General features: G+C 42.5%; 1 protein-coding gene and 1 long non-coding RNA gene across 2 annotated transcripts; one reads left to right on the top strand and one right to left on the bottom strand.

The window, feature by feature from the left end:
• Nucleotides 1–418: 418 nt before the first annotated feature.
• On the top strand, nucleotides 419–27,056 carry LOC117540395 (mitochondrial uncoupling protein 2-like). The gene is made up of 6 exons (XM_034207053.1): nucleotides 419–784; nucleotides 13,449–13,656; nucleotides 24,578–24,781; nucleotides 25,925–26,026; nucleotides 26,117–26,297; nucleotides 26,388–27,056. Exons 1-6 carry the CDS (start codon nucleotides 659–661, stop codon nucleotides 26,500–26,502), a joined length of 936 nt encoding a protein of 311 aa, XP_034062944.1. The 5' UTR covers nucleotides 419–658; the 3' UTR covers nucleotides 26,503–27,056.
• On the bottom strand, nucleotides 16,980–18,013 carry LOC117540413. The gene is made up of 3 exons (XR_004568167.1): nucleotides 17,929–18,013; nucleotides 17,483–17,574; nucleotides 16,980–17,132 (listed from the first exon to the last, which is right to left on the bottom strand). It is a non-coding gene; the product is annotated as an uncharacterized LOC117540413 (long non-coding RNA).

Below are 27,056 nucleotides of genomic sequence, written 5' to 3'. Positions count from 1 at the left end.
TATAAATTAGGTATTCAGGATGTTGCTGTGCAGAGTAATACAAAGGTTTCTTTATTTTCCCAAATACAAATGTCTGACACCTACGCCCCCAGGGACTTCTTATAAAACACGTTGTTATGTTCCAGACCAAAAGAGACACCTTACTTTAAGGTGTAAAAAAAGCTACAAAAAAAAAAATTGTATTTGAATGTTGAGAGGTCTTGCAAATAAGGGACATGGCACTTCCTGGCTTGTACGGTATATTTTTATTTTCTTTTTTATCTATGAGAGTTATAAAGGACATATCCTGACCAAATGCTCTGTATTTACCGAGGCAACTAAAACACCGCTCCTCACATGCGTGGAGCAGCGTGCGTGCGGCTGTGTTTTTGCGCGCGTGTGTGCAGGGCGGTGCAGCAGCAGAGAGACAACCCCCGACTGCCGGCTGGTTCGAGATGAGCTGTTATTCGTGGTGACCGGCAGTTGTTTTTGTTTAAAGTGGAGAGTTTGGAGCTTTGTTTTTATGGGTAATAGCACAAGTTCACAACAATATCCAAAAGACACACTTTTTTAATCCCGGAAATGTGACTGCGGCTGTAGGAGCTAACTCACCTGTCTGCGCTGTCTGCTCGTCCTGGTTTTTTTTTCACAACACTTTGTGCATCCTCTGAGCTGAGTCATGGTTGGTGAAGGATCTGCTGATCTGGCTCCATCAGTCGCTGTTAAAGTCTTCTCCGCCGGAGCAGCTGGCTGTGTGGCCGACCTGGTCACCTTCCCTCTAGACACAGCCAAAGTGCGACTGCAGGTGAGCAGCATCACCTCAAGTGTATGAATTATCCCCCCAACATATTATAGCCACCTAAAACATCTGTATCCTTTGTTTTCATTTACCTGTGTCAGCTTGGATATAAGCTGTCAAAACACTTTACCAATGCTGGGATATAACTTATTGGTTAAAAGATACACAAGTTTTTCCATTTGTAGTTATTTCCTCTTCTACTTCAATACATGTTTAACTGATAACATCCCCCTCCTCAAGTCTCTACAATCCCCACATTCATTGAACAAGACAAGTCCTCAGTGGTATCGGCATCTGCTTCTTGCTTTGGTTTTAGGCAGGCACTGTACAGGGGGAACAACATAACACCAGTGCTTGTAGCTACATGTCAAAACTATGGCGTAACTGTAACACTTAACAAACGAGGAAATCGCTATGTCCATAAACGCCATAAGAGACTGATATTATGTCAGCTAGCTGGATATAAGCTGTCGAAACACTTTACCAATGGGATATAACTTATTGGTTAAAAGATACACACGTTTTTTCATTTTGTAGTTATTTCCTCTCCTACTTCAATACATTTTTAACTGATAACATCCCCCTCCTCAAGTCTCTAATCCCCAAATTCATTGAACAAGACAAGTCCTCAGTGGTATCGGCATCTGCTTCTTGCTTTGGTTTTAGGCAGGCACTGTACAGGGGGAACAACATAACACCAGTGCTTGTAGCTACATGTCAAAACTATGGCGTAACTGTAACACTTAACACACGAGGAAATCGCTATGTCTATAAACGCCATACCAGTGCTGGAATTGGGCCGGTACTCACCGGTACGCAGTACCGGCACTTCTGGTTCTGACCCATGGAGTACCGGCACTTCTTGCTCAGTACCGGCATGCTGGCGGTACTCCGGTACTCATGCACCGTGCCGGTTACTCATGCACCGTGGCCAGTAACTCAACACTCTCCCGCCGTTCTTATTATACATCCATATATATATATATATACAGGCGCCCGGTACTCAGTAGATGCGTCATGAGGTGCCGAACGGACATTCTCATCGCTCTAACCGCTGGAGTCTCACAGCGGCTGTCAGCTGTTTACTCCTGTCATTCAAACAGAACGTGCTGGAGAGGGGGCGGGGCTTATCTTCTCCATGTAAATACTGTGGTGGAAACGACTATGTCAAAATTAACCTATTTGACCGTGATTAATAGTAATACACGTTTCAAAATAATAATAATAATAATAATAATAATAATAATATGCCGAAGTAACAACATACTGAAAACTGTTAGTAAAACCATGTTTTAAAATGCTTTACAATTTACATACCTAGATGCACGTGTGTTGTGTTTATGCAGTGCAACTCCCACCCAGTGGGTGGCTATGTTAGAGTGATAGAACAGAGCAAGGCACGCCCCGAGAGAAGGAAAGCAAGTCACGTCACAAATTAGCATTTCTAAAATGTTAGCGTGGATTAATAAAAAGTGCAAAAAGACAGCGGTTGTCGCCGGAAGAAACTTCAAATACAGAGAATGCTGTGCCTGTGTTGGAAATTGTGTCTGATGGGGACCTTTCTTTGGTTGATCCTCCTGCTCCAAGTTCTAGTGCATTAGCATTAGCACTAGCTCCGCCGACTCCTCCAGAGGCCTCTAACGTTAGCTGCTGCTGGCGCAACTGCCACCACCAACACCGGGCAAAGCGATGCACCTGACTGCTGGACAACGGACCAGGTGCAATATTTTGCAAGACCAATGCATGGCTCTTCTTAAAGATAAGAAGCTAGGATGTCGGATATGCAGAGATGTCAAATCTTTGGGAATACACACTGGACAAGGACTGAAACTGTCAACTGAATGGGGTGAGTGTGCAGTGTCTCATTTCGGTGTTGACAAGGGCAAACAACAAGCTAGCCTGAGAAAAAAAATCAAAGAACATAAAGAATCACAAGCCCATGTAAAAGCTGCTGACATCTTTACATCTGCTTCACGTGAAACTATTCAACATCAAGTGCAGTCTATGCATACATCTGAATTAGACACCACTATCAGAGTTTTTCGAGCGGCATATAAAATTGGCAAACATAGCCGGCCATTCACAGACATGCCAATTGATTTGAATGTACAGAAACTGAATGGGCTGAACGTGGGCAGGGTTTTGCACTCCAATAAAACCTGTGGCGAAATCATCGACCACATAGCTCATGAGCTGAAGAAAAAAATGGCAAAAGACATTACAGAAAACCAAAGAAAACTCTGTGTTTTGGTCGATGAATCTACCACTATTAGTGGTAAAACGGTGCTTGTGTGTGTGTCTACGCTCAGCATTAGCTGATGCTGAGCCCGAAACGTTTTTTTGGGAGCTGATCGAGTTGGATGGAACAACGGCTGATGACATCACAAAGGCGTTAATGGAGTGTCTTGAAGAGATTTTAACGAGGACTTTTAGGTCAGTGTTTCGTTCTTTTGCATGTGATGGGGCTTCAGTCATGCTAGGGAAGAGAACAGGCGTTGCTACCCAGTTGTGTAGTAAATTCCCAAGCCTGTTTGTGTGGCACTGCTCCAATCATCGTCTAGAGCTGGCAGTTGGGGATGTGGTCAAGGAGGTCTCAGGGCTCAATCATTTCCAGATCTTTTTTGACAAACTCTATTCCTTGTTCCATGCCTCCCCCAAAAATCAGAGGCAGTTAGCGCAGTGTGCGCAAGCAGTCGGACAGCGTCTCCTGGTGATAGGGCGTGTTTTGTCCATCCGCTGGGTGGCTTCAAGTGAAAGGAGCGTCAGAGCAGTCTGGGAAAACTACAGAGTGCTTCATGATCACTTCACAAATGCTGCAAACGACACGAGCAGGGGATTCCAGAGACAGAGCAAAGTACAAGGGCCTGGATGATGTGCTCACATCTGCAACGTTTGTCAGCAATCTGGGACTGATGTACGATGCGCTCACAGAGCTCAGCGACCTCTCTCGGCAACTCCAAAAAAGAGAGATGACACTGCCTACAGCAGATAGGCTCTTAACTCGAGAAATACGAGTTTTTGAATCCATGGTCACCATGCCTGGCCCACACATGACTACAGTTCATACAGCTCTAGCTGAGAAGTCCTTCAAGGGTGTTGCCCTGCGTGAGAATGGCAGGCTTGTACAGATTCATGCAGGTCAGTTTTTTCCGCAGTATGGTAGAGAATCTGAGACACAGAATGACTTCCACAACCTCCTCTCATGTCAGCACAAGAGAAATCCCATTACATGGCCGGGAGGGCCCGGGACAATCAGCTAATCCAGGACATGAAAGTTATCCATCCTGGAAGTTGGCCTGAAGAGGAGTTAGACGTACAGTATGGGGACGTAGAGGTGCTACGTTTGTGCGAAGTGCTGAAAGTGGACAGAACGAGAGACTGTTCAGGGCTTTCGCGAATACAAGGGAAACCAGGGCATCCCGTACACCTGCTGCCATGGAGCCTCTACTGAAAGCAGTCCGAACCATCGCTGTCTCACTAGTGAGTGTGAGCGGGCATTCAGCTGCATGAACGATATCCTTACTGCAAAAAGGAATGCTCTCTCTGTCAGCCGACTGTCCAGCCTGGTTTTCATTAAATGTAATGGACCATCACTAGGACAGTTTCAATCCGGAACAGTATGTGAGGTCCTGACTGGCAAAGGGAAGGAGAAGTGCTGATGAAAGAGCCTGTCCAGCTCCAGCCCCTGATACTGATGTCCCCAAGGCCTTCTGGAGCCTTTTCTAACAATGTGAAGTATATTGCAAAGCAGCTCACCCAGTGAGAAGACTTTTGGCATAATGTGCCGATTTGTACAGATCCTGGAGATAGAAGGACTTCAGACCAACCAGGGAGTTATCTGATCAGCTTGGTGTTCAATGGAACTCTTTACCATGGCTCAGACTTTGTTACTTGCAGTTACAGTTTTCTCATTTTAGATTGTGCAAATTTTGCATTTGTTTTGACATGTTCTTTGTTCATGCTCTTTATCATTTTTCTGAGTTGGAAAGTTAGATTGCATCATAGTTTACTTTATACATATTTGTATTCTTCAGTGGTGAAGTATATTGCAAAGCAGCTCAGCCATGTGAGAAGACTTTTGGCACTTTTTTCGTTTTCTGAGTTGGAAAGTTAGATTGCATTCAAAATGTACAGAAATACTTAATTTTGTTAAAGCTTTTTATAAAAAATGCTTCTGACCAGAGCTTTGTTTCCTTGTCATTAATGTTGAACACCACCAGAGGGGCTCTCACCTGAAAGGTCTCTGCTTCATGTGTCTTCAGCAGAAGATCTAGACTTTGATTGCTATATTTTCAGTTAATATTGACCTTACTGAGCTTTAGCTATATCCGCTGCCTATCATAAAAAATGTTAAGTACAGTGAACCTTTCTAAAATATACAGTAGTAAAGAGACAAACCCACCAGCATTATAGTAGCCAAATTCTTGTTTGTGGGCTGTATATATAAAATTGACTTGAAAAAGTTGCTGATTTTAGAGTACTGGCACCTTTTTCATTCCAATTCAAGCACTGCATAAGACAGTGCTTCTCAAACTTTTTTCAGTCATGTACCCCCTTTGAAACATTTTCTCAGCCAAGTAGGCCTACGTCCCTGACCGACACCGAACATGTTTGATAGAAAAAGCCTATATAAATAATTACAATATAGTGATGTTCCATCAGTGTGTGATTTATGAACTCCTTCATCCATGAATTACAACAAACAAAGAACATAACGACATTTTTTTTAAATAGATTTTTAATTATATGTTTAACGAACCAATGAACAAAATGTTATATTATGCAAAAACTATAAAATACAATGCACAAATATTATAATAAAATGTGGTGCCTGATGTGCTACCATCCAAAACCCATAACAAGAAAACAGCATTAAATAAGCAGTCACAATGCATGAAAGGGTTAAAAACAAAACATTGTAACACAAATGTGCAATTACAAAAAAACTACGTAATAACACTGCAATGACACTATTAATGAGTTGTAGGGTGCATTAAACTGCATTTTAAAAATAGAACACACAATTTAGTGTCAAACATTGACAAAAAAAACAAACAATTGTAATAATAAATAAATTATAAATTGCAATAACACTAACAAGTAATATTAAGAGCACTCAATTTAGTGTGAAACGTGTGCTTGTCCTTCACTGAGGATCTTGGTATTGGCAGAGAGGACACAGCAGTGATCAGACTCTTTTCCAGGCCCAGTCTGTTTCTCTGCTTTGTTTTGATCAGAGTCATTGCAGAGCAGGAGGCTTCACACAAATATGTGGATCCAAAGGGCAGTAGCTGCTCCAAAGCTGTTTTTCCCAGCTCAGGATGCTCCTTTTTCACACACACCCAAAACTGCGTGAGAGTGGAGTTCTCAAATGTCATCTTTAGGCCACGGTCAGATGACACATCCAAGAGTTTTTCCTGGTGACAGAGAGGAAGCTTTTCTCTGTTTGCTTCTGACAGAAGAAATGGGTTTCTTACCCAATCAAGCTGTGCAGGTTTCTCCTCCATGTCAGGAAAGTACGACTTGAAACTAACTATCAGGTTGGCCAAGTGTTCCTCTATAATGGACTTGACTGGAGCGCTCTGCACATCCTCACTGGAGAGGAAAGCATCTACCTGAGGAAAGAGATCCCCCTGTGCACATGCCCGTTTCCACAACTCTGCTTTATTTACGAAACCACCCACCTTGTCATACAGGTTCAGAATGTTGGTGTTCTTGCCCTGCATGCACAGATTCAGTTCATTCAATTTGCTGAATATGTCTGCCAGATAGCAAAGCTTTGCAAGCCAATCTGTGTCCTCAAACCGTGTGGCATATGAGATCCTTGCTCTGACAGATAGGCGTGCACCTCCGATCGTAGCTCCAACAGCCTGCTCAGTATCCGAGAGAGAGAGAGCCAGCGCACTTCTGTGTGTAGCAGTAGTTGGGTGGTGTTCATTGCAAAAGGTGGGTGAAACAGACGCGCATTGAGTGGCCTTGACTTTATGAAGTTAATCACTTTGATGCTGTTGTTCAAAACGTCATGCAACATTGGACTCAGCTTTTTGGCCGCCAGTGCTTCCCTGTGTATGACACAGTGATTCCACTGCACTTCTGGATTTGTATCCCTAATACGCCATGAGCCCTTTAAATCGGCCCGTCATTGAGGCAGCTCCGTCAGTACAGACCAACTCACGGTGTGTCCACACAGCAGCTTTGACCAAATCTTGAAAATCCTGAGCTGGGCGGTGTCTGACAGCTTGGGGATTTCGCGACCAACAACCAATCACATGAAATATCACATGAATATCCCGCCCCCGACATCCAAAGTAAAAAAACCCGGTTTCTTCTATCTACACTATTGTCAAATAGGAAGGGCAATGATGAACATTTAATTTTTAACATTTTGAAACATTTATGAGATTAATGTTTATGGTGCTATTTTATGCTACATTCCATGCTGGCTAATGATACCTGTCTATGCTTGCTAGCAACGAAGTAAACTAGCAACGAAGTAAAACTGGATATAAAATCCCCAAAACAAGCGAAAACCTACCATTTTCCCCTACAGCCTCTGCCACCTCCCCCCATGCCTGGTTCCTCCGGTTTTGTATCCCGGTAAGTAAATAGGGACTGGTCATAAAGAACCGGGTGATTGCTACCGCAATAACTAAGTTATCCTCCATTTTGTGGAATATAGAAATGAACTGCGGGTCTCGTTCTCCCAGCTTGCACGCGGTTTGATTGGCTAGCGCTTGAACTGTCAGATTTGCATAAACGGATCTGATTGGCTGTCGCTTCCAGCTCAGCCTCAAAAGTTGAACATTGTTCAACTTTGGAATCCTGAACATCCTGGAAATCCTGGAAATCTTCGCCTCGCCCCCCCCCACAATGCGTTTGGCGACAAGCGAGGGAAAGTGACGTCATCCCCATTCAAAGTCAATGGGCGGAGACGCGCTGGAAGCGGTGGACAAAATCGCCAAAAGCTGCTGTGTGGACGGGCCGTAACAGGTCCTCAGCGATCGTGAACGGCTTTTTGGCTTTAGCGATGAGCAGTGATACCGCATACGATGCCTCCAGTGCTTTGGCTGATGTTGTGGAAGCTTTTCGCATAATCTCTTGGGAGGATCTGTACTCAGCCAGTTTTCTTTTGAAAAACTCAGTGGCTTACCAACGTGACACAGGTGTTTGGTGCTGAGATGTCTCTGGAGGTGTGCTGGTTTCATTGAGCTGTTGGCTAGTTTTTTCCCCACAGAAAAAACACAATGTCTGGGTGTGAAGAGTTTATCGCCGGCCACTAGAGGGCAGCGTCACTGCTGTCGCTGTCCGGATATGCCGTGCTCTGACCCGGTAGTGCCGAGCGGGCCATTTTAGTTCAAATATTGTTCATTAACTCCGCCTCGAGTTGAGACGTTCATCCACTCATTCATGTAAGATTGTTTCCACTATTGTTTGGTGTGTCTTTACTCTATGACATGTAATTGAATATATGTGTATTGGTCATGACATGCATGTATGTAGTACTTTGTCAGCTTATCTTATCTAGTATCTATCTAGTACTTTGTCAGCTTATCTTGCTGCATTGCTCTGTTTCAGGGTGTCGTCATCCTTGTCATTAAAGTACCGAAACTGACATTGAGGAGTGTATTTCTTCATGACGACACCATGGTCGTTGTTGGACGCCTGACCCCGACTGCAACCTCTCGCCGGTGCAGATCATCTTCGGCCGCCCCCTTCGTGGCTCGCTCTCCTTCGTGAACCGCCTCGAGAAGTTCTCGAACCCGCATATCCGCCTGCTATGGCGCGAGGCATGGGCGGCGAAGGAGGACGCCCTTCGGACCCGTATGTCCCGTACCACCGAGTCTCTGGGGACTCACTCAAGACCGCTCCGCCCATTGGCACTCGGCGAAAGGGTATTCCTCCAGAACCAGCAAGGCCCGAGCCCCCACAAATGGGACAGGTCAGGGATCGTGGTGGAGTCGCCGGGCCACCACCAGTATCGGGTCAGGGTTGACGGTTCGGGACGTTTGACACTAGCGCAACCGGCGTTTCCTCCGTGCCTACACGCCGCCACACCCTGCCCCCGTGAGCAGTCGGCTGCGCCGTTGCCCGGCCGCCCGCTGCTCTGGGCCATCAGCCCCCACCTATCCACCCGTGCTGGGCGACGCCCCAGGGGATTGCTTAGCGGCCGGCTGTTGGACCCCGCGACTCGGCTATGGGCGCTTCCCCACCGGCACCTGCTGGTGAGGCGTCCTCTGACCTCACCGTTCCTACGGGTGCCTTCCTGGGCGGACCGCTCCGGTGCCGCACAGTCCGCCGCCGTCCGCTGCCCCAGCCTACTACGGCCAGGCCGCGTGAGGAGGCCGCCTTGCACGTTACGAGCCCGAGTCCGGCAGCTGGATTTAGACCGTTAATCTATTCCGGCCCATAGTTTTCCCGTCTGGGGGGGATGAAGTGTTTATTCGCCGGCCACTAGAGGGCAGCGTCACTGCTGTCGCTGTCCGGATATTGCCGTGCTCTGACCGGTAGTGCCGAGCGGCCATTTAGTTCAAATATTTTCATTCACTCCGCCTCGAGTTTGAGACGTTCATCCACTCATTCATGTTAAGATTGTTTCCACTATTGTTTGGTGTGTCTTTACTCTATGTAATTGAATATATGTGTATTGGTCATGGACATGCATGTATGTGTACTTTGTCAGCTTATCTTATCTAGTATCTATCTACTACTTTGTCAGCTTATCTTGCTGCATTGCTCTGTTTCAGGGTGTCGTCATCCTTGTCATTAAAGTACCGAAACTGACATTGAGGAGTGTGTTTCTTCAGGGTGGGTTGCCGTTTGTGGACGTGAATCCCATCAAAGCATACGCCTCCTGATATTGACGGCATTTTGACTCCATTTTAGCTTTCTTTATTTCTGCGTTGTCCACGTTCCCTGCTGTAGTATTGCTACGTTTTAACCACGATTCCATTGAAATGTCTATTTGTTATAATATACTATTGCAATATATATAGCCTACTACACTGAACAAAAATATAAACGCAACACTTTTGTTTTTGCTCCCATTTTTCATGAGATGAACTCAAAGATCTAAAACATTTTCTATATACACAAAATAACCATTTCTCTCAAATATTGTTCACAAATCTGAAAAAATCTGTGATAGTGAGCACTTCTCCTTTGCCGAGATAATCCATCCCACCTCACAGGTGTGGCATATCAAGATGCTGATTAGACAGCATGATTATTGCACAGGTGTGCCTTAGGCTGGCCATAATAAAAGGCCACTCTGAAACGTGCAGTTTTGCTTTATTGGGGGGGTCTGGGGGGGTCCGAAAACCAGTCAGTATCTGGTGTGACCACTATTTGCCTCACGCAGTGCAACACATCTCACGCAGTGCAACACATCTCCTTCGCATAGAGTTGATCAGGTTGTTGATTGTGGCCTGTTAGGGTTTAACCCTAACCCTAACAGGCCACAATCAACAACCTGATCAACTCTATGCGAAGGAGATGTAGTGCATGCACTGATCTGATGCTTCTTGACATGAGAGCAGTTTCCCAGCGGAGTGAAGAAAATACATGAAACTCACGGGAGTCACTCCTCAGTTTATACCGTGTTAAGTTTCAATTCATGTATCATTTAGTTACAAATATGTGATATATCTGAACAACAAAGTGGTCAAAAATCATGTTATTCATTTATTGGAAACATTTTCATGATCGCTTTTTTCGGTTTACATTTTCATTTATTGTCATTTCCATTCAGTCAGTCATTAAGTGCTATTAAAACGTTAATGTGCTACATATCCACACAAACAAACAAAGTGTGCAATCCAATGAATGTTAATCTAACTGGGTTTTGATAGATAACATATCTCTTTTTCTTCTCTCAATTATTTTATTTCTATTGTGCACTCTAATCAGGGTTAGGGTTAGTCATCACAAACGGACGTCGCTTCACGTGACGCTCCGGAGGAAAAGGACGTCCCATTGCTCTTAAAACTAAATTCCCTGCTTCTCGTGGTTTCCTTGCATCTCTCCATGCTTCCCTGGTGGGAGGGACTAGACGCAGGGAAACGACGTCACGCAAGTGAGGGACGCAAGGAATCCATTTAACCGAAGTGAGAAGGGCCCCAGGTGTAGAGAGAAAAGCAACACAAGCACGTAACAATTATATAGAGTCACTATTCATTTGTTTTAAAGCTCAATAAATAACAAAGAAGACCTTTGACCGGCACTTTTTTAATTTTGTCCGGAAGATTTAAACTTTAACGGACATGTTGACCGGTGAAAAAAAATCAAACTGAAACTCTGCCGCACGGTCCCCTCGTTCCTTGGAAGAGGCGGAGAGGTGGGTGTTTGTCATCTGCTGTTGGACTACCGGAGATAATTACAGTGTTTGCCTCGACGGGGAAGGATTGCATTGAATTACAGCAGCAGGAGGCGCAAACGCTTGCCTCGGGGAGGGAGAAAAAGAGCCACAGCGGAGAATAAACAGAAGGGCAACCATGGCAACCATGCGCGGGAAGTCTTCTTCGCTGCTTTTGTGGCAGACTACAGCGCCACTTACAGGCCTGGCAATAGTACTACAGCGTCTCCAGCGCTTTTCGAGCGGCAATGGCCGGCCCGTGGCACAACCTCCATTCCCCTGATAGGTGGAGAGTTGGCCATATAGGCGGAGCTCCTCGTTCCTGACGTCAGAGAATTTACAAATCTGTATCAGTCTGTATCAGATCCGTTGCAGCCCCCGTTTTTAGAGATTTGGGTATGGAGGAAAAGAGAGAGGGTTGTGTTTCTGACCACTTGGTGAGTTCCCTGACACACCGGGGACACATATTCATGTATAAAAGATGTACAAAAGTGCATTTTGCATGATAGGTCCCTTTAAATATGTGGGAAAATACTGTGTTTGAAATGTATAATTGAACTGAGATGTTAGCTTTTGTTTTAACGCGTTAACGCAAAAAAAAATTAACGCCACTAATTATTTTAACGCATGTGTATTTTTTTTTCCTCGGCTACCCCGTAGTTTCAGAGCGCATTCGAGTTTAAAAATACCATCTACAAGCTGATGCTGACAGCCCCGCTCCTGCCGCCCGCTTGTGGCAGGACCACACTTCCACGCTCACACGGCAGGCCACCGACTGCTATTGGGAGGACCTGGAGGGTGTGTGTATGTGTGGCTCGAGCGAGCGAGAGAGAGACCTTACGTGCATTGTTGTTGTTAGCATCTGGTGCTAGCTAGCTGCGCTAACGGATATAAGGAGCTGCTTAAATGAAAACAGAGGAGCGACATTTCGCCGACAACTGCGCCGAGCACTTGACTTTATGCAGGCAGCCAGACAGTGGGACATTGTACGAGAAGTCAGCACACTCAGCACGGATAGTGCAACATGATTGCAGCGTCCAGGCAGCTCCCGTTCGAGCATATGCCTTGAGTTGCACATAGCTCCAACGATCCATCTCACACACACACACAAACACACACACACACACACACACACAATTTTTATTGTATTAGGTTCCAGGTTGAATTGAGGCGAATATTTGTAATGTTCAGAAGTTGTTGTGTTTAATATTCATGAGAATATTTGTCATTGTTCAAATGATAATAAACATTAGCATAAAGCATATTTGTCCACTCATATGTTGATAAGAGTATTAAAAACTTGAAAAATATTCCTCTAAGGTACATTTAAAACAGATAAAAAATGTGCGATTAATTTGCGATTAATCGCGATTAACTATGGACAATCATGCGATTAATCGCGATTAACTATGGACAATCATGCGATTAATCGCGATTAAATATTTTTAATCGACTGACAGCCCTAATTAGGGCTGAACGATTAATCGATTTTAAATCGAAATCGCGATTTTAAATGATGCGATTATGAAATCGCAAAGCCTGCAATTTTTTAAAACTTTTTTTTTTTTTTTTTCCTTGTGTGTCAGTCATCCACACCAATCAGAAGTGCTGTGCTCCACATGTACCAGCCATTGTTAATCAATCAGAATTGGCCCATGATAGAAGGTGATAGACAGATTGATCCAATCACCTGCCAAGTATTTTTGAAAGTGCCTGCCCTTTCCAAATGGCTTCCAAATTAGCCGCTTTCACACCGCAGGACTTGCGGTACTTTAGTAAATAGAATATAAATTGGCACTCTTTTAGCACCAGGTTAGTACCACCTCTATAGCAGGGACTAAAAATGGCCAAAAGAGTTCCCGGCACTGAGTAGTCCCGGCGGTGTGAACGCGACATTATTGGTACTAACGGAACTTAAGAACCAAAGTACCAGGGAAAGTCCTGCGGTGTGAATGCGCCTACTCTCTGCTAGAAAGTGCCGTTTGGAGGCGGAGGCGGGACCAAACCATTACATGTAAATAGAAGGGGGTGTACAGAGGCTTTGGATAATTAACTTTTGGAAGAAAATAAGTTAAATGAATTGTAAGTTTAGTGAGTACATTATCAATATAACGTTATATTAATGTTAATTATTGATGAATGATGAAAGGTTACTTAAACATTTTTTTTCTTAATGTTCTAAAATAGTTTGGGCCCCCGTGGTGAGGGTGTTTGGGGTGGCCAGGATTCAGCAGCCACTGATTTATAGCAACCTTAAAGGCACAGTTTTATTTGATCTCAAGTGACCTTTTTGAAACTTGTTTATTCATGTCACTTCAGATTCAAGGTGAATCTAAGCCCTCATTGAAAGGCCAGAGGATGAAATTCCGAGGTGTGTTCGGCACCATCCTCACCATGGTGAAGACCGAGGGCCCCAGGAGCCTGTACAGCGGTCTGGTGGCAGGCCTGCACCGACAGATGAGCTTCGCCTCCGTACGCATCGGCCTGTACGACAGCATGAAGCAGTTCTACAGCAGAGGCTCAGAAAGTATGTTTCCAAGTTTTAACAGACAGTCAACCAATCAGTGCAGCTCTTTCCATCACTTATTCTGACCTGCAGTTGCAAACAAAATGATTGCTGGGATCACCTTCAAGATGCTTTAGTGCAGGGGTAGTCAAACTGTTTTATTAAAGGTCCACTTGTGAATTTTATACAAGGTCACTGGTCCGGATAAATGCCAGTAAAGTTCCCCTCCCGGAGCGGAGTTTCTTACGGCGCACTATGCATGGGGCCCCCTTGAGGGGGTTTCCCGACATGTCGTTGCAGTACATTAAAGGGTGTTTCATGATGTCGTTGCTGTGTGGACCTTCTTAATCTACCTTCTTTGGGGGCCCCCTTTCCTGTCCAAGCACTTGCCTGCTTTTCCTGTAGGAAAACGGCGCCCCTGTATACACCAAGCCCCCAGGCAGTGCGCCGGAGTCTGATGAGAATATTCGTAGTGGCCAAACGGCGGTACTACACTTCCGTTTGTTTGCTGGGCCCGGAAACACTTTTTCCCATTGACTTACATGGGGAAAGAGTGGTCTGTAACTCGTTGGATAATTTTTTTTAAACTAAATAAACAACCCAGTATGAACACTTGTATAGCCCTTATTAAAAACATTCGTTCCTCAAGTTGTAAAAATGTGCTAATAACGTTATTCTGAAAGTTATTTCCCTCTGCATTATGAACGCGCATCTAACCCACGGGACCGCGCCGCCCGGCACGTTCATGTTAGGTGTTCTGTGTTCAGTACTACATGAGTTTCTCTTTACCCATGGATGCACAATAACAACGGACCATATCGCCTTACTGCCATGCCACGGAGCTGTAATAATGGATATATTGCACATGTTTGCTGTAATTCATCATTTGTAAAATATTATACTACATGGGCTGTATGATGTAAATCTTGTACCGTAATGTTGTATTAAATAAAGTTAATATTACCGACGTAGATTAACGTTCCTGTAGCTTCTTATTGCACTTGCAATTGTTTTAGTTACTTGTGGGCTACTTAACATGAATAATCACAGTTACTATCCTTTTACTCCATCACAGTTATTTTAACTCCACCACAGTAATCCATCACCAGCTTTACTTTTTAGATAAAGTTTTAACTCACAATTGATCATAACAGGCTTCAACATATACATTTTTATATATTACCAAGTGGTTTCATGCACAACCCACACAAGTATCATGCTAAATGAAGCTCTGTTGCTTGGATATCACTAGATCCTGATGTCAGCGTAATATAAAAGTACATAACGATTGATGTGTAACTTAGCATAATTTACTAGCTAGCCGCTAGCTGCTAACTGCCGCCTCGTTAATATAAATCCAGTATGCTGTCATGAACGCGCGGTGCTGTTACGTGTACGCAAATTCACGTGCTTAATGTGGACGAGCCTTTTGGACGGCGTGGTTAAAGTTGCGCATGCTCGATGATTGCACATACGGGTACTTCTCAGGCATGCCGGGTAATCTGTGACGTTTCGCTCTCTCAAAAGTTGGGCCATTTTGTCATCATGCGCCATTGAGCAACTCTCATAGGAATTAATGAGGCCCCGCCTCCCACGCTGTATCCAGTTCTTATTATACATCCATGGCAGAGCCATATAATAGAAGAGTTATGACATCTCCGTTCACTCTGTCACTTCCCGATCTGCAGTGTGCATGTGCGAGATGGTCCGCCATATTGGACAACTCCGGACGGCAACCCAAGATGGACACTTGACACAGTGGCTTTTAGCAAAGCTCAAAAATAAAACTCGAGAGAGATGAGTTATTGTTATTACGACGTGACTTCACTATTATTTAACAACTCTTTTTATTGGGTTCTTTTATTTGGGGTTAAGTACATTGTCAGAATAAGTGAGAAATGGATTTAACTTCTGTTAGACAGCTATCATACTGAATACATATTTACTGTGAATGTGTGCAAAAATGTATGGCATATGGCTGTCTAACAGAAGTTACATTCATTTCTCACTTATTCTGACAGTGTACTGAACCCCAAATAAAAGAACCCAATAAAAAGAGTTGTTAAATAATAGTGAAGTCACGTTGTAATAACAATAACTCATCTCTCTCGAGTTTTCCTTTTGAGCTTTGCCAAAAGCCACTGTGTCAATGTTGTCCTACTTGGGTTGCCGTCCGGAGTTGTCCAATATGGCGGACCATCTCGCACATGCGCACTGCAGATCGGGCAGAGCTGCAGATCGGGTAGTGACACCATAGATATATATAAACACTAGATGACTCACCCGCGCTGCTGGCCAATGGAGACCGACGTTGCCACTTGGCCGCCATCTTGCTACAGGCAGTTCTCTCATTCATAACATTATGGTTTACTATTTAAATAACCATAGCTTGCTCAATTTTCAAACGGTTTGGTTTTTTATAAACATCAAAGATGTAGTTATGATACTGCATACTTATAATCATGGACTTTCATATGAAAATAACATTAATCAGATAAAGCAATAGCTATACACACACACACACACACACACACACACAAGGTATTTATATTAAATATTTGCCAGTGTATATATTTCCATTTATTTTATTATATTGTTAATATTTAAAATAAATTATAAAATTAAAATAAATTTATATTTTATATATAAAAATCGGTCTCATGTTACCACTCTGTAAGCCAAGAGTTGTTAATTTAGCAATGCCTTAGCTTGAAGAACAGGGACACAACTAATGACAATAGCATATGTTGGTATATCATTTAGATATTCACACCTTTATCAGAAGAACCAAACCAACATAAAATGTGCTCACAGACAGGCCAGTGCTGTCTAATTTATCACAATTATTTTTGACATGAGATCTTCATATCATCCTAGTTTTGTATTTAGTTTCTAGATTTGTAAACAAATCCAGAACCTTTGAAATATGTTATTGAAAAAAGACCAAGAATAATATAAACTGTACCATGTGTCCTTTTGTGTCCTTCTGTAGTCCATTTGTGGTTTGTCTTGTCTCACCCCGGCTGATATATCACAAAATCCACTGTTTGAATTGTTCCCTATATTGCCCCTATAAGGTGTCCTTGGGTGTTATGAAAGGCGGCCCCCCAAAATAAATGTATTATTATTATTATTAAGAAGAACAACTTGGTGTGGTGTGGAGGGGATGTAGGAAGCAGGAGCAGGTGGGGAGAGATGGGGCTTCAAGGTTCAAGGTTATTTGTTTTAAATGTGTCTTGGAGATAAGGACCAGCTGCACACAATAAAATACAGTATAACACAAAACCAATAAGACACACGGTGGCACATGGCACACCAACAATCAATCATCGTCCAGCCTCAGCTTTGGTATTCTTTCACAACCATGTTATGGGTTTATTAGACTGAGCAAACATAAACATATGTGGGGAACATAGTGCTGCGTCTCATGGAACCTGAAGATGTCCCTTCTTAGGGCGAGTTCCCACTGCCTCCTCCTCTCTTCGGTTTTGGGAAACCTTAAAAACATGAGAAAGGTAGCCAGATATATAAATTATTGTCAACATTTTCCTCCCTTCTTTCCTTTAACATTAAGGGTAAGGACAAAAATACACACCGAAATTATCATATTTTTGGTATGTATGCATGTATGTATAGCCTACATTAAGAATAAGACAACCACACTAAGAGTAATAAAAAAGGTGTCCAAAAGAAACATTCAATAATTGTGTAAAGAAATGATAACAACATATTCTAAAGAGGCTGGGTCAACAACAATCTTGCAATACTATTATCTCACATAGCCCCACTGATCCACTAAGTAATTAACGATTATCCTAATTTTAGTCACAATATTGTCATATCTTACACGTGAAAGGTGATCCCACGGGTTCTTGTTTGCAGACTGCGGTGATTAGAGCATCCGTAGGCTGCACAAAAGTCCGGCATAGTCAGGTACTTCTGTAAACACAAAGCCAGCAAATTCCTGTATCATAATGCAAGATGTTTTTAACAAGCCAAACCACTTGGAAGAAATCATGTGTAACTTAAGTTATGTTGAAAAGAAAGAGCAGTTCTGCCTCTCCCACTGGTGTAAAGTTGCTAGGTCAACTTTGTAATACTAGGTCTCACTCACAGCCTCTTGTTATTAGCCAGCTAATAAATACAACCACATACACAAAGAAAAGCTGCAATTTCAACATGTCCAAGCATCCTGTATCATAGCCATGCTAATAATGTTTATAATAAACCAAACCGTTTGTAAATCAGTCAAGATTTCAGCGATTTAAGAGTATTTTTGTGCAGATCACTCACCTTACAACAGCTACCATAACGCGAATCAGAGTAACTGTTGACTGTAGCAAGATGGCGGCCGGTCAGCTACGCTGGAAAATGTCCCATGAGCCATCTAATGTTAATATTAGGGCCGGGACTCGATTAAAAAAATTAATCTAATTAATTAGAGGCTTTGTAATTAATTAATCGAAATTAATCGCATTTTTAATCGCATATATACACAAGTATATTTGACCTAAGAACAGTGAGAAGCAATTTTTTTTCACATGGATTTTAGTATACCATTAGGCGCATTCACACCGCAGTACTTTTCCCACAAAGGTTCATGAGAACTTAGTTCATGAGAACTCTTTGAACCTGGGGGTGGATTAGGCAAATGAAGCCGCTGACGTCACTTCTTCTTCTTCTGCTTTGGGTTTACTGGCAGGCCGCAAACCACTTCACGGCGTATACTGCCGCCCAAAGTCGCCGGCCGGAAGTCCCCGGAGTTGGGGACTGGCTTCAGTAGAAGCTGCTGGGAGTCCCAGCAGCTTCTACTGAAGCCTTCCGAGTAAATCGCCAGAACGCCGACACCTCCTCATCTCCACCGCTCCCATGTTTTATTTTGTGTTGCCATAAGTTAGTCTCTCTGCGTTTCTGCGCTGGGCTAATGCTAATAATGCTAATGCGAGGATAATAAAATGGCGGCTTCACAAAACTTTTTGGGAGTTTTACGGGGCGTGGTTTGCAATCCGCCCAGCCAATCAGAAATATAGCTCTTTTCTCACAAGAGAGCCGTACGAAAGTCCCTGCTCTCTAGCAGCTCTCTGCTCTCTAGCAGGGACTTTCGTGGGGGTAAAAAGGTTCTCATGAACTCATTTTAGTACCGGCTCTTTTGGTGTGAACGCGATAAAAGAGGCTAACGTCCACGCTAGCTTCCACGCTAGCTGCTATATGTTTTGCATTGAGGTGATACTTGAGGCTTGATGTGCTGCGGTGATATGCGAATTCCTTTTGCATAATTTGCACACAACCGTGCTCTTATCGACGCTTCCATCCGTCCGTTTTTTAAAACAACATTTCCCACTGTTGTTCACTGTGGTTTGTTGTTGTCTGAAGTCATGAACGTTAGTTGGTGCTCCAGTATAATCGGTACGCCTGAAACTCATCCAGTGAGAAACGTTCCACGGTGCAAAAATAAGTGCGATTAAAATGCGTTAATTTTTGTGTAATTAATTAATCTTAATTAACGCGTTAAAGTCCCGGCCCTAGTTTATATATATCTATGAGTGACACACTCCAATGGACCACTTTTTTACAGCAATGGCGGATCGTGGAGCCTCTCAATCGTTCCCCGGAAGTTAGCGCCAAGGCTAGCAGAGCTGTGGAGTTGCAGCATAATAGACCGTTCGTGACGGACTTTTAAAGGTAAGAAGAAGTTTAAAGATTTATATTGCGGATATTATCAGTACATCTGATTCAATTGAACATGTGTATTAAAGGATGTCAGTGGATTATCCCTAAATTAGTAGATTTAGGGAACGTTTACAGATAACAGATCAAGCTAGGATACCGAAGCAAGTTAGCAACACACGTTGAACAGCCATTTAATTGTAAATTCCGTTCTCTTAATGTCTATTTGGTCCAACGTTGTTGAATTAGAGAAGAGGGGCTTCTAAACGGGATTGTATGCGGGGGTGGAGGGAGTTAAATATTAGATAAATATAACTTTGGTGCGTGTAAGAGTGAGTGTTTTTAGCAGAGCCATATTGTGTCCTTGTGATTATGTTGATTATTACCTGTGTGTATAATGTTGCAGCTCAGCTGATTTTGGATTGATAGCAAAGGGAGAGGAACTTAAGTGAGAGTGAACACACAAGGTAAGTTTAATACTACTGTTTTATATAAGTAAGCATACTAAACATGTATTATATCACTGTAATATATAAGTAATCTTGTTAGTAACCTACTGTATGGCAGGTGGAGGGGCAGTGATGTTACAGGTGGAGGAGCAAAACTGCAAGACTGCAAACTGACAAGACAGAGAAATCGAAGTTTGTTCTCCAGAGAAGAGGTTGATTTCACTTCAATTTTTTCATATTTTCTAAAGATGTGGAAATGGCACAAAAAAAAACTTGAGAGCTGTAACCAAGACAACTGTAACAACATGAGTAGACAGCCACCAAGGTTTTTGAAGTCCCTCTCTTACTCCATTTTGCCAACCCAAACTTCCAGGTACATGACGGGACACCTTGCTTGTTTTTGTTGTTTGCGCTCCTCTGGCAGGTGGAGGGCAGTTATCCCTTCCCTTCTTCCCTCAATCGTTGAGACTAATGTAAGTAGAAGACATGGCACTGTAAATGTTCGAACATTTAAAATAGTATACCACTTAAAAATAAGAAATATTACTTTTGTTACTAAGAGTTCATACTTATTATACCTGTGTCACCTTTCACACTATCGCTGTGATCATGAGCTATGGGCTTTGTAGATACAGGTCCCGGGGTGAATCGTGGTGCAGGGGCCCTTCTCTTTTTGACCACAGGGCGATGCACGAAGATGGTGGGTATAGCCTCTGCTCTCAGCCTAGTCTTGCCCTTTTTTGTCTTGACAAACTGGTCTGCATCAAAATGTGCCTGCGGAGTGACTTGAGGTTACTTCACACACAGAACAACTCAGTTTTGTCTGCCCACATACATATTCCATAGTGGTTGAATACACAGTATTAGGAAACACTTTATACTTACTGGACATGTTATACTCATTACATACAATATGACCAAGAATGTGAGACAACTTTATAGAAATTCATATCACATATGTTACTGATGCCATTTGTCATACTTTGTTAAACTCACAAATAATAAAGTTCCATAACTTCAGTTGGGAACAAAGACCACACCTTATCTCCCCAAGGCAATTTCCCATCCAATAGGTGTGCTATATAGGTGTGTATAACCCTTTCTCCTGTCTGTTTATCCCTCTTTCAGCACAAGAACCAGAGGGGGATTCAATGGAGCCTGAATACCTGCACTGAAACCCTCACCCTGCACCCTGAGTCTCAACTCTCAGTGTTTTTCAAGCCTTTCCCTGTTTTTTGTATTAAACAAAACATTAAGCTTTCCCAATGGTGTGGTTTTCGTTTTGTGAAAAAGTGCAAATGCAGTGTTTGTATATAAATTACATATTTTTTTGCTGTTGGTCGTGAAATTGCTCCTGCTTCCTCCGCTCTGTGTCAGTGGGGAAGCTGTACATTCGTACTCCTTTCTCGGAGCGATTTGAGCATCCCCAGGCAGCACAGCAAACCATGGTGGCGACTAGGAGGCAGCACAGCAAACCAGGACAACACGGAGGAAAAGGCACAGACAAACTGCATGATATGCTATTCAATGTTTATTGAATTCCATGTATTTGCAATGGATGTTCCTAAAACAACACATTTAACATCATCATCATCATGCTGCTGCTGCTAGTCCTTTGATAGTCACCTGTCGGTCTCCTGTCCTTTCTGAAAGCCATAAAGATGACATTAGTCATTTAGATAACTTGTGTCCTCAATTACCATGGGATTACTGAAACTACCATGAATTTAAGAAAATGGTAGACATTAATCTAATCTGAATTTTAAAGCATTACTTTAGATCCCCTCCCTCTAAATATATCAATAAACATTAGAAAGTGATGCTCCTGACTACCATACAAGTTTAAGAAGTTAATATTGGTTTTAAAGAATTCAAAGCTATAAATAAACAGCAACAGGCTCTTTAACCAAGGCACTGTTAGCCTAACATGTAAACTAGTTGTTCACACTAATCCTAATATTATCACTTAATATTAGCAAATTCTATTTTATTTTTTAAAACATATTGATGTAAATACATACACATATCGATTTGTGCGCCGGACTCAGATGAAAATATTCGTGGTGGCCAAACGGCGGTACTACACTTCCGTTTGGTTGCCAGGCCCGGAAACACTTTTTCCCATTGACTTACATGGGGAAAGAGTGGTCTGTAAATCGTTGGATAATTTTAAACTAAATGAACTACCCAGTATGAACACTTGTATAGCCCTTATTAAAAACATTCGTTCCTCAAGTTGTAAAAATGTGCTAATAACGTTATTCTGAGAGTTATTTCCCTCTGCATTATGAACGGGCATCTAACCCACGGGACCGCGCCGCCCGACACGTTCATGTGATGTGACCAGTGGCGTTTTTATATGTACAAAAGTGGTGGGGCACAAAAAACTCAGATGTCTATAAGCTTCTGCAGTGAGGTTCATGGCTAGTGAGGCACTGGCACTGACTCTTCAGGTTTACAAATATTATATTTTGACCTAAATCAAAATATAATATTATTTTCAAAAGCTTTTTTTGTCTGATGCTTCAATTAATTTTAAACAGAGAGTTCAACAGAAGTATACCCAAAAAATGTAATTTTATCATTTAAATATTGAATTGTTCTCTCTTAGTAAGATCCCATTTTCAATACAATTGCAGTCTTACCTTGACTTGAAGATGAAGTCCATTTGCCTATCCTTCTGGACAAAAATCTCTATTACTTTTTTGTAAAAGTCCTCCTTATGTTCTTCTAGTTTCTAAAGTCTATCATAAATCTAATCTAATCAATAGATTTATGATTCGAAAATTATAAAAGTAGGGTAGACATGTGGATATTATCCGGCTGAACAAAACGTGCATTTATCTAACAGGTTTGTTTCCCACAGATCTTATTTGGAGCTATTTTCTAAAATCCTATGGAGAAATCTCATTGCTTTTTTGTCGAGGGAAGCCATGCGCAGCTTACTTCCGGGTTTTAGGATGCGTCACTGCAGCTCTCTCGTCTGCTCTTCACACACCACACTTTTCGCGGCTCACGTACTTACAGCCAATCAGCTCTGAATGATGTGAGATGACGTATGGTGGGGATGGCAGCTAACCCCTGTGTTCATTATTTGTTTGCCACACACATTAAATAGGACAATACTCTGAGCATGCGCAGTGTAGTTTTTACAGTCACCATTGACTTAGACAGTAAGGGGCAGGATCGGGTTTTGTCCCACATGGCTCTAAACAGCTCAATAGGCACACACTGTAGACACTAATTAGAAGAACACAGACTAAAACAGCAATGTACAGACGAATCAGATGATTAAACATGATCTTAAAATATATTTAATATATTTTTTTTGCATTTTTTTGTAATCATTATTTTGAATACTTTCTGCTGACACTAGGTGCCCCTAATGACCAGTCGCCACTGGATGTGACGTGTTCAAACTTCAGTACTACATGAGTTTTACCTTTACCCATGGATGCACAATAAGAACGAACCCATATCGCCTTACTGCCACGGAGCTGTAATAATGGATATATTGCACATGTTTGCTGTAATTCATCATTTGTAAAATATTATACTACATGGGCTGTATGATGTAAATCTTGTATTAAATAAAGTTAATATTACCGACGTAGATTAACGTCCCTGTAGCTTCTTATTGCACTTGCAATATAGACCATTAAAGGAGTTGAACGTTGCTGTTTGCTATTACTATAATACCACGCAGGGATAAGCCAGAGTTTACAACCTTTGCATGTGGGCACAACACGTTTTGACCCAGATGAATTAGCTATACCATATGATATCGCCCGAGGAACCCAGCCGGCTAGCTGCTAACTGCTAATAACCGCCTCGTTATTCGTTAATATCAAATCCATCATAACAATCCAGAACGCACGGTGCTGTTACGTGTACGTAAATTGACGTGCTTGATGTGAACGAGCCTTTTGGGGGTTATGGTTACATTTGCGCATGCTCTATGAGCGCACATACGGGTACTTCTCAGGCATGCTGGGTAATCTGTGACGTTTCACTCTCTCAAAAGTTGGGCCATTTTGTCATCATGAGCCAATGAGCAGCTCTCATAGGATACGTATACAGTATGGTGGCTTGAACTAGTGGGAGAAATGGCACTGTTTGTCTGTAGCCAATGCCTTGAACCTCGGCAAAAAAGACATTAGAAGCATTAGAAAGTCAAGGTAACTAGGTTAACTTGTGGTCTGCAATGCGTGTCATGCTCGCGCACGCAAGTAAATATACATGCACGTTCATTTTCACAACGCGTCAGACACAAGAAAATATACAGTAATTTACATCAGAATTAGAATTATTTTCTTTTTTTTTGTATAATTTAACATTTTTATAATGGGACACAGGGTTCGGTCCGGATTGATTCGTAGTTCGGCCCGGAGTTTGAGAAGCCCTGCTTTAGTGCATGTGTGGCGAGTTAGACTGCATCATCCTATTACTGATGCTGTAGGATAAATACAACACATTTCTCATCATAAAGCTGGACGTTTGGGCTCGCCATTTACAGAAAGACCGCTCCAGGATGCAGGGCAAAGGTCAAATTCCTGTTTCAGAAAGAGATCTTTTGATCTCAAGGGGCTTTCATCTGGTTAAATAAAGGCTACAAACAAACAATATAAATCCCAGACAGTGCCTAAACACAGTTCTGCTCCCTTAACCCAATAATTTCCCAATTTGGGATCTCTATCTATGTGTCGTCCTAATTCAATAAAATATTGAATAATTATCAAAACTGCACCCTTGTTCAGTCTCTAAGCATTGTGTTAACATCCTTGTGTTGCATCAGAGAAAAACAAGCACCTCTGCTTGTATTACAGGTGCAGGAATCGGGACTAGGATAATGGCGGGCTGCACCACCGGGGCAATGGCGGTGACCTTCGCGCAGCCCACTGATGTGGTGAAAATCAGGTTCCAGGCTCAGAGCTGCCTGCTGGAGAGTGGCTCTGTGAAGAGATACAGCAGCACCTTCAACGCCTACAGGACCATCGCCAGGGACGAGGGCGTCAGAGGGCTCTGGAAAGGTAACTTGATGTTGGGAAAAAGAATTCCTGTTGCAAAGTCAGTGAAAATCCTCAAATGTTAAGCAGCAATGCAGTGATTTTTACATTTTAGAAATCAAGTTAACATCCTCCACCTATATTTTTACATCTTTTGTCAATAATGTTGAACCTGAAAAAAGCCCCTCTTTAAAGGTCCCATGTCATGCTTTTCTTGTTATTACCTGTCCCCTTGTTGTTATGAAGCTTTTTCTGCATGTAAACGGTCTGCAAAGTCACAAACCCTCAAAGTACACCCTGTAGCGAGTAAAACTCTAACACAGAAAATACCTGTCTATGCTGCCCCAGAACGCCTCGTTGGACATTTCTCTTTTTCCATTTGTTTCTTCCGGGGACCAAAATGGACCAATCCGCGGAGCTCCTCACACACCAGGACCTTTAGCGTACATTTTCAACTAACAGGGAGTCCCATTGACTTGCATAGAGCTCCCTGGTTGGTAATAGACGAGTTGGGATCGCGGAGAGATGCTCTCCGCAGACCCATTCTCACAGCGTTTATAAACCTTTTTCTTACTCAATATCAAGCCACACTTATTGTTTTTACCTCGATCCGGAAACCACACCAGTAAGCCAGATCATTGAGCAGCGAGCCTCGCAACGTCCCGACCAATCAGAGCACACTGGGCTCACAGTGACAAAAGTGAATACCGGTGAATACACATACTTTACAGAGATGCTGTATGAGAAACAAATGTCAGTTTGGAAAATTGCACGATATAAATCTATTTTAGTAGACCTCAACAATGGAATTATGATGGCCATGACATGGGACCTTTAAAGGGGGACCTTAGTCATTTTACACATCAACATTTGTTTGCAGACCTTGAAAAGAAATATAGAAAATGTGAAATGTGAATTAATGTCAAAAGTGCTATAATCCTGTTGTTGCTAAAACTTGATAAATAGCCTCAAGCGATTTAATTTGAGACAAATAAACCTAGCGGTGTGGAGTTGGAAAGTAAAGAGCTTTTCGACTTGCACAACACACAGTAGTCAGCAGTTGGAGTTGCATTGTGGGTAATATTGAAGCCAGGAAATGACAAGGAGAATGTGTAAATTAAAATCAAAAGATATCTCTTAATCTAAAATCTTGAACTGTCTTTTCAGGTGCCTTGCCAAACATAACTCGTAATGCCATCGTCAACTGCTCCGAGCTGGTGACGTATGACATCATCAAAGAGCTCATCCTGAAGAACAAGCTGATGACAGGTCAGTCCTGACACTTAACATGACTCCTCAGCATTTCCGACACTTTATATCACTTACTGTGGTCCCTAAAGAACACTTTGTTTCCAACAGACAACATGCCGTGTCACTTTGTAGCCGGCTTCGCAGCAGGTTTCTGTACCACCATTGTAGCGTCTCCCGTGGATGTGGTGAAAACACGCTTCATGAATTCAACGCCTGGGAAGTACAGCGGGGCGATGAACTGTGCTTTAACCATGCTGATGAAAGAGGGACCCACAGCTTTCTATAAGGGGTATGTAACACAGTGTGCATGTCAGATTCAGTAGTACAAATGTTTGACAGAGCAAAAAGTCAATGTTTTATTCCTCTGATTCCTTTTTAGATTTGTGCCCTCGTTTCTTCGTCTGGCTTCCTGGAACATTGTGATGTTTGTGAGCTTCGAGCAGATTAAGAGAGGTGTCATGAGATTTCAACAGTCCATGGAGCCTTCACTCTGACCCGTCTGACAGCTGGTTGGCATTGGACTAGTGTTGTGTGGCAAAGCCAGGAGCGTTTGTATCAAGCAGCTCCTGCTAAAAAATATGTTTTCTGCTACTGGTCTGACCTGCTTTCTCTCGGGGATTAAACGGCACAAGTGTCTTATTAAAAAATAACTGCAGGGAAGATCCTTTTGGATTGTTACTGACTTGTTATTCAAATAGATCTTTTCTAGCAATGTTACTAAACATTTTCAAAATGGCGAACAAGGCCTATTTCCTTAGTCCAGTGTGGTGTTGATGCGGGGCCTGTCATCGTTACAGCTTTTTATTCAGAACTTTTTTAAAGTGTCTCGTTGGGTTTTGTAAATTATATTATATTTTTCATGTGAAGAGATCTTTTTTTACATTTTTTAGGTATTAGGGTTTCAAGGAGTTTATTTTTGCAATTAATCAATTAAAGGTGGGGTAGGTAATTTTGGAGATTTGCTAGAATTTGAAAATACACAGCCGGAAAAAATCTGCCACTTCCTTACAGAACCCCTCCTCTATGGGATTAGTTTTGTATCATAAAG

This window comes from Gymnodraco acuticeps, unplaced genomic scaffold (assembly GCF_902827175.1).
Source record: "Gymnodraco acuticeps unplaced genomic scaffold, fGymAcu1.1, whole genome shotgun sequence".
NCBI classification, from domain to species: domain Eukaryota; kingdom Metazoa; phylum Chordata; class Actinopteri; order Perciformes; family Bathydraconidae; genus Gymnodraco; species Gymnodraco acuticeps.
The sequence above is the reverse complement of the archived record's forward strand: the minus strand, read 5'-3'. Positions and strand labels throughout refer to the sequence as shown.